General features: G+C 38.9%; 1 protein-coding gene across 5 annotated transcripts in view; it reads right to left on the bottom strand.

Moving 5' to 3' along the window:
- Chn1 (chimerin 1) overlaps nt 1-20352 on the bottom strand; it is a 209372-nt gene that overhangs the window by 25208 nt on the left and 163812 nt on the right. For all 5 annotated transcript variants that reach the window (XM_023719153.1, XM_023719154.1, XM_023719155.1 and 2 more), the window contains one exon: nt 12072-12149. In XM_023719153.1, the coding sequence (XP_023574921.1) occupies nt 12072-12149 (78 nt within the window). The remainder of the gene's footprint in view (nt 1-12071; nt 12150-20352) is intronic.

Below are 20352 nucleotides of genomic sequence, written 5' to 3'. Positions count from 1 at the left end.
GTCAAAATAGAACTGGCATCCAAGATATGAATGGAAGGTTAAAGGTTGCACTCTAGGACCTTCTGCTTGGGAGGAGGCTAAGAACGAACTTATCTAGAGAGGCCCAGTAGACAGCTATAGCTGGTCACGATTTGGGACTCAAAACTGATTTTTACAACATATACAATCAATGATCACCATATAATGCTTTGTGTCATCTTTTTATAGGGTTTTTAATCTGAAGGGCCTCAGGCTTTCTGTACTTCCGTTTTCACCATCCAAAGCTGTCAAGACTTTTTTCTTCTCCCCCTCTTCTCCCTTTGCCGTCACTTATTCATAGTTGTGGCCTAGGAAATCCAATAGCAGACTTTTACTAGTCCTGGGGGTAGACCAAGAAAAAGTTCTCTCTTTTTGAAGGCTGTTCAGCAATGAAAACACTTTTGGCTTAAAGTCTGTTTCTAGTTTCAGGTTCTGAAGGGCAGTAATCTCTTGATGAAGAAGATGAAGGTAGGAGCTTTTTTCTACTGAATTCACTAAGTCATTAGTTATCACTTCCTTTTTTTTTTTTTTTTTGGTGGAACCAGGGATTGAACTCAGACCCTTGCGCTTGCCAGAAGCACTTATTCTACTGAGCCATCTCCCCGGCCCCATCACTTCCTTTTTAAAAGCATTTTTTGAGACAAGGTCTCACCATGTAGCCCCGGCCAGCCTTGAACTTGCTATGTAGCTCAGTCTGGCCTCAAACTTGAAATCCTCCTGCCTCAGGCCCAGGTGATAGGGTTAGAGGTGTACCCCACCACTGTGGGCTACTTATTGCTTAGCACAAAGTAGCCTTTGCTTTGGCTACTAAACATATAACTTTAAAGACACAGGCTGGGTTTTTAGGGTAGGAAAGTGACCAATTTCTTTATAAACAGCACTGGTTTGTTTTTTTCCTTATATTTATTTAAACACATAATTCAGTCAATTTTCAAACTGAATTCCTTTGGGAAGTGTGTTTTGGAAATACAAAAGTACAATTAGTGTCAGTTATTACATTATTAATGAAGTTGGGGACACAGATGTTTTCTCTATGCCACTTCTAAGGCTTCTGGCTCATTCTGACAAATAAAGTGGCAGTGCACACCATGAAATGTACCTTGACAAGCAAAGGACATAAGTCTCCCCCCCCCCCATTGGAAAAGGACAACTTCACCACCACAGCATCTGAGACCGCTTTTCACCTGTAACCAACTCCTTTCATGTTAGTCACTCTAGTGAAAAGCAAGCCTGGCTTAGTTAATGGACTCTAATGGTCTTAGCAGTAAAGGCATAGGCAGGAATCAGGATGGGTGGGATATGAGCCGCCTGGGGTATGGCGTAAGTCACTGTCATATACCTCCAAGGCACTGACCTAGGTAAACCCTTGGGCCATTCTCAATCAGAACTGCTGTTCTACTGGCTTATATAAGGCAGCAAACCCACCTGCTTCTCACTGTGCTTATAGCACTCATACTTCCAGGTGGAATGCCAGTAATAGAAGCAGAAAAAAATCCATGCTATGGGAAGACTAGGAAAAATACAGCATTATCTTCATTACTCTGTATGAGCCCCCAACATTCCTTTTAAGCACAAGTGCAAACACAAACAGCTATGGACATGCATGCAAGGCCTGCTGTAGGTGTACACCATGTTGGTGGTAATACGAACACTGGGGCAACACAATGTGCCCGGGAAGGTGGCCATGACATTTCAGCTGCAGCTTTTCAGTTGGGCGGCTTGCATGAGTCAGTCCTCTAGTGGTGCTGGGCAATGAAGGCAGAGAACAGATGATCAAAATCCAAACAAAGGAGACCCAAGTAGGGACAGCTGGGGAGAAAAGACCTTTTCTCCCCACTGCCCCATCCCTCATTTTTATCTTTGGGACAAACAGAATACATTCTTTTAAATGATCAATGTCAGTCTCTCCAAGATGGTTTTCAAGTTTTTAATCCTTATGATTTGAAATTTCTAATTTTAACCCTCATCTGTTGTTTCATTTAAAGCATTTTGATGTGTATTAAGGGATGATTATTAGCAGTGAAGCTGTAAAACGGTACAGACGGACCCTATAAAAAAGGGCAGGGAAGAACACTTAAAATCAAGGTGCCTTTAGAATTAAGGCAATAACTTTCTTAGTTAAATCTAGTCAAAATTACCAGCTGCCTTAAAATTCTTTCAAAAAACCTATCACAAAACGAAGTGTGATTTGGGTACAGGTAAGGTGCCACCACTGACAGTATGCTGGCCGCTGTGATGGGATAGAAGTGTAATGTGGTGACCACTGCAGCAAGAAAAGAAATGCACCAGCACTTGCCGACAGCTGTGAGCAATGGCTGGAGCTGCAAGTGCCTGGAAGAGGAGGGCACCACTGGTGGGCAGCAGCAGGCAGAGGTGCGGGAGGCACTGGGCAGCTGAGAAGGGCTTGGGAGCTAACGGCCTCTGCAACGAGCCACTACACAGAGTTTCTGTGTAAGGGAGGAGTCTCAGGGTCCCTGGGGCCACATACGTAAGCACACAAGAGGTTAACAGAAGCCTCACTTTGCTCAGGATGACAGCTGACTGAAAACTGGTGACCAGCTGTTTCAAGAGGGAGCAAACTTCAAAACTGAGGGAAATGCCTTTTAGAGTTACCCTAGCCCACCACAAATGAATGGTGTTCCAAACCGTAAGTTAATATAAAATGGCTTGGCTATAACAATACTAGACTTCTTCACCAACAGGGCAACTGTTTCGATCTACTCCCACATGAAGAACATGATAAAAAGTTTTTATCAAATGGTATACAAAATATTACTTAAAAATGTGCAGAAAAATAAGGATACATTCTCCATATTTCAATATAGGGCCTTATCAACAGAGTTTAAATTTCTTCATGGATACCTTTATGACCTACCCATTCCCCACCATATCTATGAGGAAGAAATCTTTCTGAAATTACAGCTGAGAAATTGCACTGCACACAAATGGACTTAGTTGGGTTATATCCACTCACACTAATGCTAGAACACAGTTTCTGGTGCTAGTGTTCTGTTCAAAGCTGAAAAAGGGGCCATCAACTTGAAATATAGTGCACGCACATGCATGTGTATTTTCTGCAGTACTTGGGATTGGACAGTTAATTTGAAATCAGGAATCAAAGTACAAGCAGCAAAGTCTTCAGATTATTTTTGCTACAAGGTACAGATTATCTAGAATCACTTTCTGCCTAAAAATGGATGTTACAGTTTTTAAAAATCTGTAAACTTTTAAAATATCTTTTTTTTTTTTCTGATCAGAACAGCTGTAAGCAATGGCTGTTCTGGACTCTAAATTGAATCCTATTCAAGGCTTAAAATGTCAGATGTTATAGCAAAACACTTACTTTGAAAGTTAGCTTTACTATTTGAATGAATGAGCTTGCAAATATCAGTAATAAATCAAGTGAATCAATGCTTCAAACAGCAATCTTCTAAAATTATACATAGGCGTAACAGGCAAACAAAGGGATCAACTTGGCTATGCAATAAAAAGCACTTTACACCTCAGAGCTGAGTGACAGAAAATCTCTAAGCACATTACGAAGAGGTAAACTGAACACTAAGAAACAATGAAAACCCCTAAGACCATTCCACATGACCTTGTGACCCATAATTCCCTGAAGCCAAGGCTGAATTAATTTCACATACTCCTACAAATATGAAAGATTCTCTGTTTTGTTTTTCATTTTTTAAGACAGTCTCTGTATATAGCTGGCCTTGAGCTCACAGGATACTCCTGCCTCAGTCTCCTGAGTACTGAGAGTCTAGGTATAAACCACCACGCCTGAGCTTCTCTTACTTTAGAAACTGGCTATCAAACCAGGGTTTCCTGCAATCTGGACAAGTGCTCTAGGACTTGAGCTACTGAGCTAATAGAATCTTTCATGTGTTTTGGGTTGTAAAGGTCTTATCTAAAGAAGTACTGTTAACACACTACAACAGGAATAGAAGTATTTCTGAGATAAACCAGGGAAAAGGTATGACTATTAAAATGTGGCTGGGGATGTAGCTTAGTGGTACGGTGCTTTGTGCCTTCCCATTTTGTGTGATGCCCTAGTTCAAAATACATACCAAAACCAAAACCAAAAACAACATTAAAAACTATGTGGTTAAAAATTCTCTTCAAAGACTTAGTAAAAATGTTCATGATTTTCCCTCTATTGTTGTTTCACTGACTGCTAATCTTTAATATTTTTCCTTCTGATACATTGCCTAAATAACTCTTTTTCTCATAGTATATTCCTTAATTCACTAATTTAATGCCTTTTTTCCTTTTTGTAACAAAACATTCAGTGGTATAAATCTCTCCTATAAGCATTACTTTGTAATAAGAATCTTGGTCCCCTAAGAAAGGTTGACATAGTGGTCCAACAAAAATGAACTATGACAGTATAATTTGCCAATTAAAGGTTGAAAAATAGCGATACGAAGTATTAAGTTATTTCTCCTATTTTAAAAAAAAATTGAAGTCAGCTCTAGTTGTCAGTTGAATGTGGAAGGGGCAAATGAGTATGTGACACAAGCGACTATAAGAGGTAGCCGTTAAGTGCTCAAGTGTCCCAGAGGTAGGAAAACTACTCCATATATGTGGACCAAGAAACTAAAATATTGGAGAATAGAATTCAGGCCAGACATAATGCTGTACAACTTTAATATTCTAGCTATGTAGGAGTCTTTGGCTGGGTATTTCAAGTTCTGGGACAGCCTGAATAACTTAGACCTTGTTTGTAAATCAAAAATAAAAAGCAAAGGGCTGCAGCAGTCCTAGAGCACTTGCCCAGAATGCAGGAAGCCCTGGTTTGATAGTCAATTTATAAAGTAAGAGAAGCTCAGGCGTGATGCCATACACCTAGAGCCTCGGTACTCAGGAGACTGAGGCAGGAGTATCCTGTGAGCTCAAGGCCAGCTATATACAGAGACTGTCATTAAAAAAAAAAAAAAAAGAGAGAGAGAGAGAGAATACAATTTTAGGGGTGACTTTAAAAATCCTTCAATTGTTTTTAATTGTGTACATTTATCATAGACAAAATGGTATTTTGAAATGTGTATATGCTATAAAATAGCCAAGTTGAGCTAGTCAAATATCCATAACCTCACATACTTAACAGATTTTCAAGAATAGAATACCCTGTTGTTAACTAGAGGAGACTTCTATTGCTTGCTCTTCCTATGGGTTAACAGCCTTAACTTGTCACTGTCTTAGAAGTCAAATGCCAGGCTATTTCTTTAATTTGGAATAAATTTGGAGACACTAAATTTTCTAAAATATCAAGTCAGCGGATGGACACAGATGCTAGAAATAATCAATACAGCATTAGAGTAGTTGTGCGCCTGGAGGATTTCAAACTAGGTTACTAGGAATAAGAATCAAGATTAGTTCTGGTGCTACGCCACCAGGTTTCCTCTTCAGGTGCTCAGAAGTGGCAACCATACATCCTGGTTTCAAAGGCAATCCTGAAGTTCTGTGTTTTGTGCCCCTCCCCCGCATCCCTTGTGATAGTGAGGCTTGAACCCATGGCTTTGAAACTGAACTACATTTCAGCTCTTGCTTTGATTTTTTTTCTCTTTTTGTTGTTACTGTTCTTTTTTTTTTTTTTTAATTTTATTTATTTATTTGTGTGTGTGTCCAGCTCAGCCCACCAGGGGGCGGGGCTGGCTGGCATGTGGTGCTGGGGGTTGAACCGTGGCCCCTGTGCTTTGCTAAGCTTGTTCTAAGTAGGTATTTTAGACCACTGAGCCATCTCACCAGCCCTGTTGTTACTGTTCTTAAAAGCAGGACCATGCTTAGTTGACCAGGCTCAGTTGGAACTTGTAATCCTCCTGTCTTACCCTCCCAGAGTGCTGGGATTATAGGTGTAAACCACCACACCTGGCTTGTTTGGTTTTTATAGTCACAAAAACAATAGGATACCTAGTAGGTGACACTAACAGTCTCTTAATATAAGAAAAACATGCAAATCTCTATTATACAATTCAAAGCAATAAAACCAAAAGTAAGAGGAACTATAACAAACTAAAACCCTTTTTGCACAACAAAGGAAATAATCAAGAGTGAAAGGCTGCTTATGTAAGAAAATATCTGCAAACCATACATCTGGTAAGGGGTTAATATTCAGAATACACAAAGAATTTTTATAATTCAGCAAAAGCACTAAGTAACTCTTCTATAACATGGGTAAATCTAGGGATGATATGTGTTTGTAGACCCAGCTACTCAGGAGTGCTGAGGTAGGAAGATCACTTGATACAGAAGTTCAAGGATGGCCTGGAAAACACAGGCCAACTTCTCCAGAAAAGAAGAAATGAAGCACGTGGGGGAAAGGACCTTAGTACACATTTCTCCCAAGAAGAGAAAAACCCATGTAGACTCATTAATCATTAGGAAAATGCAAATAGGCGATCACCTAACACCTGTTAGGATGGCTACTACAAGGTTTAAAAAGAAACCCAAGGTAACAAGTGTTGGTGAAGATGCAGAGAAAAATGGAACCACAGGATAGTATTCATGGAAATATGAACTAGTGTAGCTGCTGTTGCCTCAGAAAACATTAGGATGGTTCTGCAAAACTAAAAACAGAACTACCATGTGACCTAGAAATCCCGCTTCTGAAAGGATCAAAATCAGGATCTCAAAGAGGATTCTGCACTCTCTGTTAAAGGAGATATTATTTGTAACAGCCAAGATATGAAAACAACTTAATTGTTCAGCGATGGCTGAACAGATGCCAAGCAAATGTGGCATATGCATACAATGGAATACCTAGCCTTTAAAAAAAAATGAAATCTTGTCATGTGTGAAACATGGAGGAGGGGCCGGGGAGATGGCTCAGTAGGATAAGCGCTTCCCTGGCAAGTGCAAGGGTCTAAGTTCAATTCCCAGTTTCGCAAACAAAAAACAGGCATCATTGGTATGTTTTTTTACAAGCCAAGAAGGGATAATCTGTGAATACTCTTAGATTAACATGGCTCTTGTTTTCCCCATTACAGAGGTCATGAGGTAGTGAATCTTAACGTGATGGGGCTGAAGAGAGCTCTTGGCGTTTCCAGGCCGAGTATCTGTTACGTAAGAGCTGTTACATTTCTCATGCACCACAGAATCTGGTGAAGTCCTTTGAACCCTAGTGATCTAGATCTGCCCTTGAGGTGTCACAACCAGTTCCTCAGCCAGGATTACACATCAACAGAATAGGCAGGGTGAGATCAAGAGGCCTGGACTGAAGGCACGAGTCTTTGTAGTCCTCCTTTCCAGCAGCACATACAGGGCAGTGTCTGGCATTTCTGGCTCCCGCAGCACCTAGTAAGTGCTACGCCATGTAGCAGCAGCAGTACTATGCTTAGAGCACCTTACAGATGACCCTGGCCCATTTCCCACTTTCTCTTCCTCAGCCCTTTCTGTGGCTAATTGCCCTAGGCAGAGAGAATTCAGCTATGCACTGATCTTTGCTATTTTTGTCTTCTCTTGCCAGTGGCCCACATTCTAAACCGAGGAGCCTGCGTGTAGAGTGGAAATGCAGATGTATGCATGTACACAGACAATAATACCATTTCACCTCTTGGAGAAAAATACCTATTTTTTAAAATTTTGTTGTTTATATTCATCTGCTTCCCTCAAATGCAAATTACCGAGCATCTAAAATGTACCTTGTTAACATGTGGTACCTTGGATTTCACTACATTTTAGAAACACAAATCTGATGAGAAGAATATATAACAACTGAAATCTCAGTATCACTGAATTGAACTTTCCTGCTATCATAACAGTACAGGTCCACTACACCATACTGTATAATCATATAATGATTCAACAAATGCTTTTTGAGCATCTACTGGTTATAGAAATTTTACCACAAATTGAGGACGGGAGGGGATAAGGCCCTGAGAAGTGCCAGTGAGGGTAACGCAAAGGTAGGCACAGCCCTTAAACGTGGTGTTCACTGTTGTTAATATGGCCAGTTTAAAAAAAATTCTTTTATACACAGTTTGTTTCAGTGACTTTTCAAGCCAACATACTGAAAAATTTCCCCTCATAGACTCTAATAAAATTTTAATTATGAAATATGAAATAATTACAACAAATGTATCTTTATATAATCCATTCAGAAAATTTAAAGCTATAACAGAATTTATAGACTGTGCAGCTGAAACTCTATAGTTAGTCTTAAAACTACTTTTTGGGCCGAGGGTGTAACTCTGAGGGCGAGTTCTTATCAAGTATGCACAAGGTCTTACGTACAATTTCCAGCACAGGAGAGAACAGGACCAAAGTCACTGTGTTTATTTTGTATTTATTTTCAAGCCTGGAATAAAGACCAGAGGACTTGGATTTGCTTGTGACCCTGTGAGGAAAGAAAAGACCAGCTTCAGCAGAGTGCTGGCCTCTGCAGAACACTCTTCTACTGACCCGAAGGCGGGTACACTATTGTTTCTCTACTGAGGCAGTGATTTTGTTAAATACTATGTTAATTACCCTGTCAACTTACATTTTAGATTCACTGCTTACATATCTTGAGAACATGAAACCTATTAATGTAGTATCTCATATATTTCATTTACATACAGAATGCAAATCAACCTTAAAAAGAACTAAACTCATATTTTAAACTATCCACTTATTGTAATTCTTGCTCAACCACAGGGCTATATCCCCCTCCCTGTAATTCTTAATTTTTTACAAATACCCTGTGTAGCCAGGCTCCTGATGTTATTCCATTGTACCTTGTGTGTTAGTTTTCTGAATCAGCAGACTAAATGAAACATTTCACAGCTCTATTTGGAGGGAGTAAAAGAAAGGACTTCACCAGATTCTCAGGTGCATGAGAAATGTAACTGCTCTTATGTAACAGCTACTCGGCCTGGAAGCGCCAAGAGCTCTCTTTAGCCCCATCACGTTAAGATTCACTGCCTCATGACCTCTGTAATAGGAAAAACAAGAGCCATATTAATCTAAGAGTATTCACAGATTATCCCTTCTTGGCTTGTAAAAAAACTTATACCAAGAAATATAAAATAACAAAGTGGCTACCTGTACCCGGTGCTGTTCTTCTGACAGAGGGAGAAGTTTTGAGAGAGATTAAGCATTGGTCAAATTGGTACAAATAAAATGCAAGTTCCTATGGGCAAAGGCTAGGTCTCAGCATTCTACCAGAGAGCCTCAGAATGTAGGCTGTCATCAGTGCTGGGGAGAGGGGAATGTGTTTGAATGTTTGGGTTCTTTATTTGTCAGAGGCTTTTTAAATTTTGTGCTTGGTATTAGGAGAAGGTAGTTCAACAGAAAAAAGGTGGTTTCAGGATACAGTTAGTTATTTTCACTTTATTTTTAATTGAAATAAAAATTTATACATATTTATGGGGTACTATGTGAAATGTAAACAGGGCGCAATGCTAAACATCACTTCAAGGAGCTTTCACTTCCTTATGGTAACATAAAAAATCCTAGCTTTTATGAAATTTCACTCTAATTTATATTGAGAGTTTATAAGGTAAGTTTTTAAATGTACCACAGCCTTTATCTATAAAATGACAACCTCTCAAAGAGATATTATGCTTCTTATGAAGATTCTTTATCAAATCCTTCTAAGTAACAACAGAAGAGAGACAATGTTACATAACAGCAGAATGGGATGCTGTCCAGTTTTTTCTACTACTAACAAGTCTCCAAACTCAAGCACCGCCTGAGTGTGGAGGGAGACCCAGCCACTCTGTCCAGCCTTTTCACCTTGGTGAGTACTCCGGGCAAGGCGTACAGGGCTCTCGGCTTCACCTACTGGAACAGGACCCGACAGCTGCTCCACACCACAGAGCAGCATTACGTGACAAGCAGCTTAGGACCCAAAAAAGAAAAACATAGTGAACTAAGGCTGTGGTGAGTAGATCTGGGTGTACAGAATAGCTCTGGCAAGGCCGCGGCAACAGCCGTCATCACAGAATGCTCAGGTTTTCCCCACAAGAAACCTCCTAGCTACATATCTCCAGCAGTGACCTTTTCCGCAAGCACTTGTGTGGAAGACAACTGCTCCTGCCAGTCTGAATGCTTTTGAACATGTTCTCTAGAAGTCAAGTATGACCTTCCCTCTCCCTTTTCTCCCTACCTTTTTAAAAATTATTCCACAACACAGGCATATTTTTAAATAACAAAGAGTCATTTTAATGGGAAGAGTCAAATTCTGACCTTATTAGCAAGTCAAAAAGATGTAAGACAACTCACTAACATGATCTCTTTCCATAAATACTTTTTAAAAAGAATAGGCCCTAGCTTGTTTTCACTTTTTAGTTTCAAAAAAGATGACTTCTCATAGTTATAACTGGTCCTGCAGTCAGCACTTTTGGGCTGTACAGAATATGCTCATAAAGCCATGTATTAAAGTAAAACTGAGAAATAACTGGAAGATACAACCTTGGGGAAAGACAAGAATATGCTTGTTTATACAGATCTTTCAACAGACTTATTTGCTTTTAATCAATGTTGATTAAAAAAACACCTCCAATGAACTTAACACTGAATCATACTTTTAATAGGTCTGTTTCTGCTGCACTAATCAGGGGCACATCTTTGGAGACATTTTAAAATTTCAGCCATTTCTAAAGAACATGCATATAATTTCTGTTTAGGAGCTCAGCATTTTTGTGAACTACTCCATATATACCTTTATATTTTCAAGAGAACTTATTTGGCATCATTTTTCTGGTATTTATAAGATCAGTCTGCACAGCAGAGAAGACGCCGAGGCCTGGTGATTTGCACGCACTGCTGAGTTCACACATGGGTAACGTGGTTAAACCGGATGCACATATGATTTCTATTTTCTATGGAGTATTTAATGTACTGAATTGTCTCAATTTTATTTTAAAGCAGACATCGGTTGAAAGGTAAGGTCCTTAATATCTTTAAAGAACAATACTTGGCTGACCTTAAAATAGTAACAATTTTTACAGTTTACATAGTTCAGAAACATTTTATTATTAAGTAACTTATTCCTTACCCCCAAATGATCTAAAGATCATGATAGCTTATTCCTTACCATGGAAAAATGCAAAGCATATTGGGGGGGGGGCAGCACTTAAAAATGACTAAAATAGACAATGATTTTAAAATTCAGGATGAATTGCAAATTTGTAATGAAATTATTTAACTGTGGAGCCTTGTACATTGTATATGTTGAATTAATAGGTGGAAGAGCAGGATTTCTAGTTTGAACACCTTTTAAAGCCAAACATTGCCTTTCTAATATCAAAGTTAGTAATATTTTGCCAAAACTGATACTACTTATGTCATAAAGAACTGTATCCACAGAGTTTCCTACCTACGGAGATGATACTATAGAAACGCCGGTTGTACCCACCTATTACATGTAGCCGGGCCTCCCCAGGCACGACTTCACATTGTATAATTTCTAAATTAAGATGCAAAGGACACAACTTTAAGGCCTTAGAGCATGCCAAATCTCCACAGATCACCATGATGGAAGAAGATTCAGGTACATTTGATAAAGCATGTTAACATAATAATTTTAAAACACACACAGGAGTACTCAAGAATGAAGAAAAGCTGAGAGAGTCAGCAGCACCAAGAGCCCACAGTACCTGCCCCTTCTCCTCATGGTCAATTCATTAACAGGGGAGAAAAGACAAACTATGGGACATGCAAACCCCTTTGCTCAATCCAGATGCAACTGCACATGCTTCTTGGAGCCAAAGCTTTTTACTAGAAAGGAACAGATAACATCCAATCCTCTGCTGAAACAGCTAATATAGATATTTAGGCACATCTGCATCACAAATAAAAATAATGCCCAAATCATTATTAAATGAGACCTTTTAATATCAGTGAAGACTTACCAGCACCTACTCTCTCAACTAGAATGTTAAAACAGCATTAGAGAAAATGGGGTTGAATTTACTCATAAAAATTCAGCTATTCCTTAAGATCAGGTCTGACATTTTAGTCAAGTCATCCTAGTTTTAAAAAGACATCAGAAAATATTTTTTTTTACTGTTGTACATATCAAATAATGACCACTTCTTATGAGAAAAGGAAAAAAAGACAAATACTCTTACCTTGAAATTGTGAACCTTTTCATATTTCGGAATTTGCTCATTTTCCTTCAGAGTTGCTCTTCTAACAAGTGATGTCAACTGTGAATAAGCAAAGAGTTTCAGAGGTTGCCAGATTGTCACAGACGACTTTTGAGAACCCAGTTTCATTCCCAAGGCTGCTATCAATAAATCTTGCTGACGGCCCTCTTGTTTTGATTTGTGAACTGCAGCTCTGTTAGTTTTCCTCCCTGACCAGGACTCTTTGGATGGCATTTTGAAATCTGGAGGAAAGAAAACCTGTATTGATGTGTGTTTGCCGAGGAACTCTATTCAGCTAGCACAGGAGCACTCTGCAGCCAGCACAGACTCTAAGCTACTGAGAGCTGCGGACACACAGGGAGGAGGAAGAGGGTGATGAAGCACTTCTCAGCAGAGGCGACTAAGCAAATTCTTTTCTTCCTTTCTTCTTAAAGGGTTCTATATTTAAGCCTCTAAAAACTTAAGTCTGAACAGAACAGAAATAAAAAGAGTCGATCCTAACACACAAAACGTTCAGCATCTCTTTATCCCTTTTTAAAAGCCATACAATTCTGACAAATACATGTTTAGAAGCTTTCTTCTCTATTCAGTATATTAATGCCCATTCTGAATGGAAGATGCCTACATACTGCCTGTACTCAGTTTCTAGCAAGACACCCCGTGAACCCTCTAGCAGGGAGGGTGGGGGAAGGGCGGGATTTGCCAGGGAGGCGGGATCAGACTGGCCACTGTAAGAAAGGAGATAACCAATGAAAATCAAGCAGCAGTATTTAACTACTCTATTCCTTACTTAACTCACTCTGCTTCTCCCTCCTCTCATATAAGATTTTCTTGCTGGCTCAAAGCACAAGAAAAAGGGAGGATGGGGGAGTCAGTGGGAAGAGCACTGAATGAGTCATGCATTATTACAAAATAGAATTTTTTAACCTATTAAAAGCAGAGAAAAAAAGAACATGCAGCAGCAGGATCTAAAAAGAATGTAAACCTGCCAGGTACATTATGAAAAGCTGATCTATACCCTTTGTGCTTTATGTGAGGCATGCACTCTACCACTAGGCAACAACCTTCTTCTTTGTGCAGTAGAGGTTGAGGTTAGTGAACTAAAACTCAAATCTTATTAAAGAAGGTAAACAAAAACTGGTAAGGACTTTGATGAAAAAGGAAAGGATTTTAGCTAGCTAGGTATCAATCTTTGCATACAGAACAAAGAACAGCACATAACATTAATATGCTGGAGTGGTCAGTTTTGTCTCTACTATTGAGTAGTTTTGTTGTGGGCCTACACTTACATGACCAATACTTTAATTCTCTAGTCAGTATTATTTTATTCAGAGTTTAAGACCAAGTTGGGAGCCAGTTGGGAATACTGCCTCATTCACACAGGTCTCTAGTGCAGTGTGACTGTGCTTGCCAGACCCCAGATGGTTTTTGCTGATGTAGAAAGGAGAGAGTGAGTAGGAGACTCAAACTTGACTCTACTTAAGAGTAATATCTATACTTTTCACTGAAGTGACACAAGAGGTTTCAGTTTTTCCTAACATGTCCCATCTATTTCTTCATGCTACTGAAATTTTAATCTATCATAATTCTGTTACATTATATTTAAAGAACTTAAAGCTCACCATTTAAATGACTTAAGGTCTGGAGACACAGCTCAGTCATAGAGTGTATGCTTAGCATATGCAATGCCTTGGGTTTGATTCTCAGTACCTAAAACTCAGCACCCAAAAAAACCAGGAAAAATGGATCCAATAATTTGATAGTGCAAGCAATTTATCGCATTTCATAATCATAGGTGCGCTGAGCCCAGTGTTTATTTTTAACTAGGGCATGTGTAAACTATAGATATTGCAAATAATGATTTTCTAAATCTCCCCATGTTATTTTTGTGTCTATAGTCCTTTTAATTCTTTTATAATATTTCTAAGTAAATAAAAGACATTAACATTTACACCTATAGAAATCTGTTTCACAGATGCTTGGATGGTCAGATGGTGCCATTCCAAGAGGAAAGAGAATGGGGAAAATGTCTGTATAACCTAAATCACTCTTCAGCTTAGACCCAGTTTGTCAGGTGATGACTAAAAATATAAAGGCCATTCAATTCTTTAGACATGTACAGCCTAGATTCCAAAAGCAAATCCAATGGTATTTTTTTCCCTTCAGCAAGATTTAAGACCAAGTTCCTAAATTAAAGAAAGCAATCATGTATGTAACCAGCACATTTTAAACGTATCTCTAGTAAAGGTTTTAGATTACCCCTAGTCCTTTGGCTGTATTAACACAAATCTGACTGAGCTAATTCATGTGTTATTCCATGTAAAGGGTGACAGAAGAAAAACCTAAAAACTCCTTGGTGAAGTCAACATAACTTTAATTGCTCACAGTTTACCTGTTTAAAAAGTAATTTTTAACTCTATAAATGGCATCTAGTTAATAAACCTTGTCTCCTTTTGGTTAATGCACATTCCCAGGAGCGCAAGGACAGAACAGCTCTGACATCTCCTGGCACGGCTTTAGTGTTTTGTAGTAACTGCAGCATTGTTATTTCTATGCTAAGACTTTGGGTCATAAGTCAGGATATGAACACCTGATGGGAACGAGTTCTGGTTTTTAAGAGAAGTTGCAGTCTCATTTAAGACCGCCTTCATTATTAAAATTTCTTCTCACAATTTACAATCTAAAGTCATCTATAGTGGTTTTATGTTTACAATGTCTTTATTATTCAAATAAACGATAGTTTACTTGGAAAAAACTAATTCAATCTGGCATAAAATATTGAGTTATCCAGAAAATTCATGCCTAGATAAAAGTGACTATTTTGTTTCTGAAAGGTAAAATTTATTGTAGACTTCCTTAGTCTTCCTATTTAGTCAAAAAATACTAATTACAAATTGGGCAGCAAGCTACCTGGGCAGTTAGTGGCTAGAAAATAACAGTTTAGGATGAAAAGGTCTCACTGAGATGCTCTCCAATGCTTAAGGCTTTGGCTATATAATGCATTCTACATGGCAGCAACTGCAGGTCGGTACAAATGCCAGGGACAGGCCTGCACAACACAAAAGCTAACTGCAACACTGAACCCTTGTCAGTGTTCTGATGTTCTAGATAAATATACATCACTCATCTGTTATTGGCCCTGTTAATTATAGCTATCAGTGGGTACTGAGTGGGTACTGATGTTCTAGGCACTCAGCTAAACACTTTATATATAGAATCTCATTATAGCCACAGATAAAACCTGATGAAGCACATCTTGCCCTCATTTTACAGCTGAAACAAAAACTGAGGCCTACAAAAGTTAAATCCCCAAAACTGCACAGCTAGGAGGTGAAAGGGGTGGGCCCTAAACACTATGCTATATCCACCTTTGTGAGAAAATAAGAAGGCTGGAGTCTGAGGGAGGTGGCTCTTTTCTGCTTCTATTCAAAGTGTTTCTCTGGCTATTCTTCTTTCCATTTCAAAGAGCAGCAATAGGTTATATGAAAATGTAGTAGTAACTAAGACTTCCTGGAGTTTAAGATGCCATTCACATAGGCGCTGAACATCTCCAGGCTCAACAGTATTCTCTCACTCTCACTGAAGCCTTCGTGCTTTGTGCTAATCACATGCGATTTCATCACCTACCAACCTCAAAGTCACACTTGTTTAATAACTATGAGACACCACAGTCTATGTAGCTCACATCACAATCATCTGTGTAGTTAGCTGTACATATAGCATTGGGTCTTACATATCTTCATTAAAACCTTGAATTTGTGTAGTAGTTTGCACAAAGAAAGGTCAATAAATATTTAGTCAAAAAAATAAAACCAAATGGAGGCAGCTACTTTTATTGGGTAGCAGTGATTTGAAATCAGAGAAACTAAAGTTTTGATTATCAACCTTGGGAGATTTGCTTGGTGCTTTGAATAATTCATCTACCTAATATGGCTAACAATAACTACATCATAGGTGACCTGGAAAATTTAAAAAGATACATAAAAGACAGACTATTGACAGCAAATACTGAATAAATGATAGGTTAGAGGGGTCTGTGGCATATGTCAGCAGTAGGGTAGCTGTATAAGAAATGAGTCTCTGCCTCAAGGAATTGTAACCTACTTTTGGTCCATACCACACAAGCATGCCCAGAAATTCTTACCACTCCCTTTGTATATGGCCTTTCCCCAATTTCCCAGATAAGACCTGCTACCTCTGGTCTGATCTCTTCAAAGGTTTATAATACCACACTAGTTAAGGAAGCAAGGTTGGGAGGAGAATGAAAAATGAAGAGGAAAGGAAATCTTCAGTATGTGTGTATATATGTATGTATCTTCTGGTACTGGGAATCAAACTCATGCTTGCCCAGCAGGCGCTGTGGCACTTACTGAGCTATATTCCTGATCCGTCAGTATTTACTAAGGAGCAAATACTATTCCACACACTGCTTAATGCTACACATGCTTGTCCAATGTTTCAGTCACAACCATCCTGGGAGCTATGTTGTCATGGTCTCTCTGTAATGATGAAACTAGTTCCCCAAATGAGTTGCTCAAGGTCATAGCCAGGAACGGAAAAATCTAAGATCTGAATCGTGTCTTTTGTCTCCAAAGTTAAGAGCTATTTCTGTGGACTTATGAGAGCAGGAGATAAATTCAAGGTGTTAAGAGATATAGTGCCTTTCACATTTTGGGCTCAATACAACAAGAAAATGGCTTAACTGGGTGGAGAGTCTACACTCACGGGGCACATATCCTACTGGGTCACTGGTGCTGGGAATACCAGCAGTATTTGCTTTTTATATTGACTGGGAGTCTCTGGCCTTTCTTTAAGTCTCACTCTACCCTTTATACTGATGTCATTTAGGTAGATTCTACTGACCAAAGGTGACTGCTGAAAAAAAGAAATGGATTGGGAATAGGATTCCATAATCCCCTCTTTATAACTTTGTTCACATCTATGATACAGAGAAGACAACTATAAAAATGGTAAGGGGTGCAGAGACGATGGAGCAGTATGAGGAATAAGGAATTAATGCTGAAGTCAGTGATCCTGGAGAGAAACACATTCATGGTCTTTCAATAAAGAAATTTCCAATGACCCCACCACTGCTGTTTGGATTCATGCTGAGCTGGCTTCTCAGTTTCACCAAGTGTAGTGTCATAGTGAAATCGGACTCTGAGGCCACACAAAAGTGCTAACTTTAACCTGGTCATTTATTGGCTGGGGAATGTCACTAATTTCAGTCTTTGTTTCCTTGTGTATAAAGTGGACTTAAGTTACTTACAGTATAAAATTATTAAGAATTAAATGAGATACTACCTGAGAGGCATTTTGCATTACTTCTCTGCACAGAAAGTAATCAATAAATAAAAATTTCCTGCTGGGGAGATAGTGCAGTACCTGGCAAACTCAAGGTCTTAAGTTCACTCCTTGGTACAAAAAAAAAAAAAAAAAATCCTGTCCTTTTTTGTATCCAGGGACATATTTCCAAGAGAAGGGTTGGTATTAAGTGTGGTTATGACATGGATTAAAGACTCAGGGCCATTGTCCTGTACAATGTGGGCCTGAGGACATTATAAACCTCACCATTAATTTCTACCTTCCTCTGTCCTGGTATTTTTAATTTGTAAAACCTCCTACATTCAAACTCTGAATAACTCCTCAAATCTTACAGCCAGCCCAGCTTTGGGGTGCATACCTGCAATTTGGTGAGACCTTATCTCAAAATAAAACTTAAAAAGAGCTGGGCTCAGTGGCACAGGTCTATAATCCTAGCACACTCGGAGGCTGAGGGGTGAGCACTGTCAATTCAAGCCCAGTCTGGACAATTTAGCAAGACCCTGTTTCAAAATTTGAAAATGGGGGCTGGCCAAATAGCTCAGCAGATTAAAGCGCCTGTTTAGGCAGACACACTGGCCAGGGTTTAATCCCTGGCATGCTGTGCTGGCCCTGCCCCCAAGGTATGCTGAGCAACTGATACTGGGCATGGTGGTGTGCACAAGTAATTCCAGCTCTTTGGGAGGCTGAACACAGGTGGATCATTAGGAGTCCAATCTACATAGTGAGACCTTGTAGACCCTGTAGCCCCTTGCTAAAAAAAAAAAAAAAAAAAAAAATGAAAATGAAAATGGGCTGGGGATGTTGCTCAGAACAGAGGCCCTAGGCTTAATCCACAGTTCTGTAACAAACAGAAAAACAAACAGGGTGGGAATGTAGCTCAGCAGTACAGCGCTTGGCCTAATGTGTGAAGTCCTCAATTCAACCCTTAACAACACAAAACAAAACAAATCCCACTGCCTGCAGGAAAATTTTAAATTAGACTTAGGTAAATATGGCTGATTACACTGTCTTTCCCACAAGAATCTGGTTTTTAATACAGGACCAAGACTGGAACCAAAGGAATAAATCTCTAACTACTGAACATTAGGAATTACTGGTATAAGTGTTCTCTAGGAAATGGCAATGACACCATGCAAGACAAACAGCATCCTCCTTTTTAACACTAGGGCAATATATCAGACTCATGAGTACACACCTCTAAGTTAACCAAGTCAGCATTTTATCTAAAAAGCATCTCAGAGGGATGCTAAGGATGGCATAGGTAGGGAAGCAGAATAATGGATTAACTTATGGGTAATTATAGCCAGCCCAGTTCTGCCTCAGGATTTAGGGAAATCCTACAATTTCTATACAAATATTCAAACTGAGGTATAAACAACTCTGCTTTTAAGACTCCAATATCAAGATATAACTTCAAGATTGGTGGATTCAAACAATTTAAACTCACTTTAGATTATTTCTACCTTTATTTCCCAGTTGTTATTAGTGATCTAATTTTTCTCCAAGTGGGGACAAGAGTACAATATATTCAACAATATGCCAACTTCTACTAACTGACAACTGCATGGCACTGTCCTAATAAATGCTTTTAGGAGAGATATGGATTAGTTGTCGATAGCAAAATAATAACTGTCATTTTAGGGATGAAGAGACAAACTCAGATTAAGTACCTTCCTGAATATCATCTTTTTTTTTCATTTAACTATTAAGAAGCAAAAGTTCTTAGACTCAGTCTTGGAGGACCTGGGCTCAGGTCTCCATGACATCGAATTTTGCATCTTTGCCCTTGATTATTCTGCCTCTTATGGTATCCACTATTAATGGGCAATTCTGAAAGACTGTCATTGTAATACATTTGTAGAACATTTCAATCTAGCACCTCGAAGATCACTAGGCACTTTGAATAGTATCTACCAGAATCAACCCTTAATCAAAATTTCCGGATGCATTTTAGGTCAAACATTAGAGACTTCCATTTCAGAACTCTTAAATTCCTTAAGTTACGTTAGAACAAATTTTTGTGTTGTGCAGGAAACTCATTCATTTTGCTAGAGCTCTAAATTTTTATGTTACTACAACCATCACATCGTAATTCCTAATTTAGTTATTACACAGCTCCCCAAGTATTAACATAATAATCATTTAAACAGATAAGGCACATCCATTCATTTCGGTGGATAAAGGATTTAAAATATAATAGACTGACATTGCACTACCAAATGCTGTCTACTCTAACATGCTTCCCAACAGACTCATATTTAACATAAGACACTGGAAAACCTAATACAAAAGAAAATGTATAGCCATAGCAGTAGAAACAACAGAAATATGATAAATTCTCCGAGCAACAATATTAGGGACACTTTTGCACCCCATGTGAACACCATTCCCTGGGGAGTACGTACCACCAGACATACTTGGTTTCCATTTCTAGTTCTTACTGGTATCTGTCAAGTCCCTTAACTTTTCTAAGTCCTTGCTGGACTAAATGAATTTATTGTCTTCTCTACATTTTTAATAGAAATTCAAGGGAGAAAGGAAGGCTAATACTCATCTGGTACTGGGACGTGCTGAAAGAATTGGCTATGTCTGCCTGGCGATGGCTGGCTGGGCCCTGAAGGAAGGTCCTCACAACTCTGTTCTGGCAAATTTACAATGGATTTTTGTCTAGTGCCCAGTCTACTAGGTTCGGAAACTTACTTTACTGCTCTAAGAATGTTAAGATCACCACCACACAATCAGTAACACCTGTCTATTTCTTTTTTTTTTTTTTTTTTTTTTTTTCACCCGTCTATTTCTGAACGGGGGACTGGACTTAGTCCCAAACGTATGATACCAAAACGATGGCTAAGGTAAAATGAGAATGAGTTAGTTTATAAGAAGATATAATAAGAAATAACAATCATAAAGTAGGGGACCGACATACTTTTTTGGGTAG

This window comes from Octodon degus, unplaced genomic scaffold (assembly GCF_000260255.1).
Source record: "Octodon degus isolate 3935 unplaced genomic scaffold, OctDeg1.0 scaffold00065, whole genome shotgun sequence".
Lineage (NCBI taxonomy): Eukaryota > Metazoa > Chordata > Mammalia > Rodentia > Octodontidae > Octodon > Octodon degus.
The sequence above is the reverse complement of the archived record's forward strand: the minus strand, read 5'-3'. Positions and strand labels throughout refer to the sequence as shown.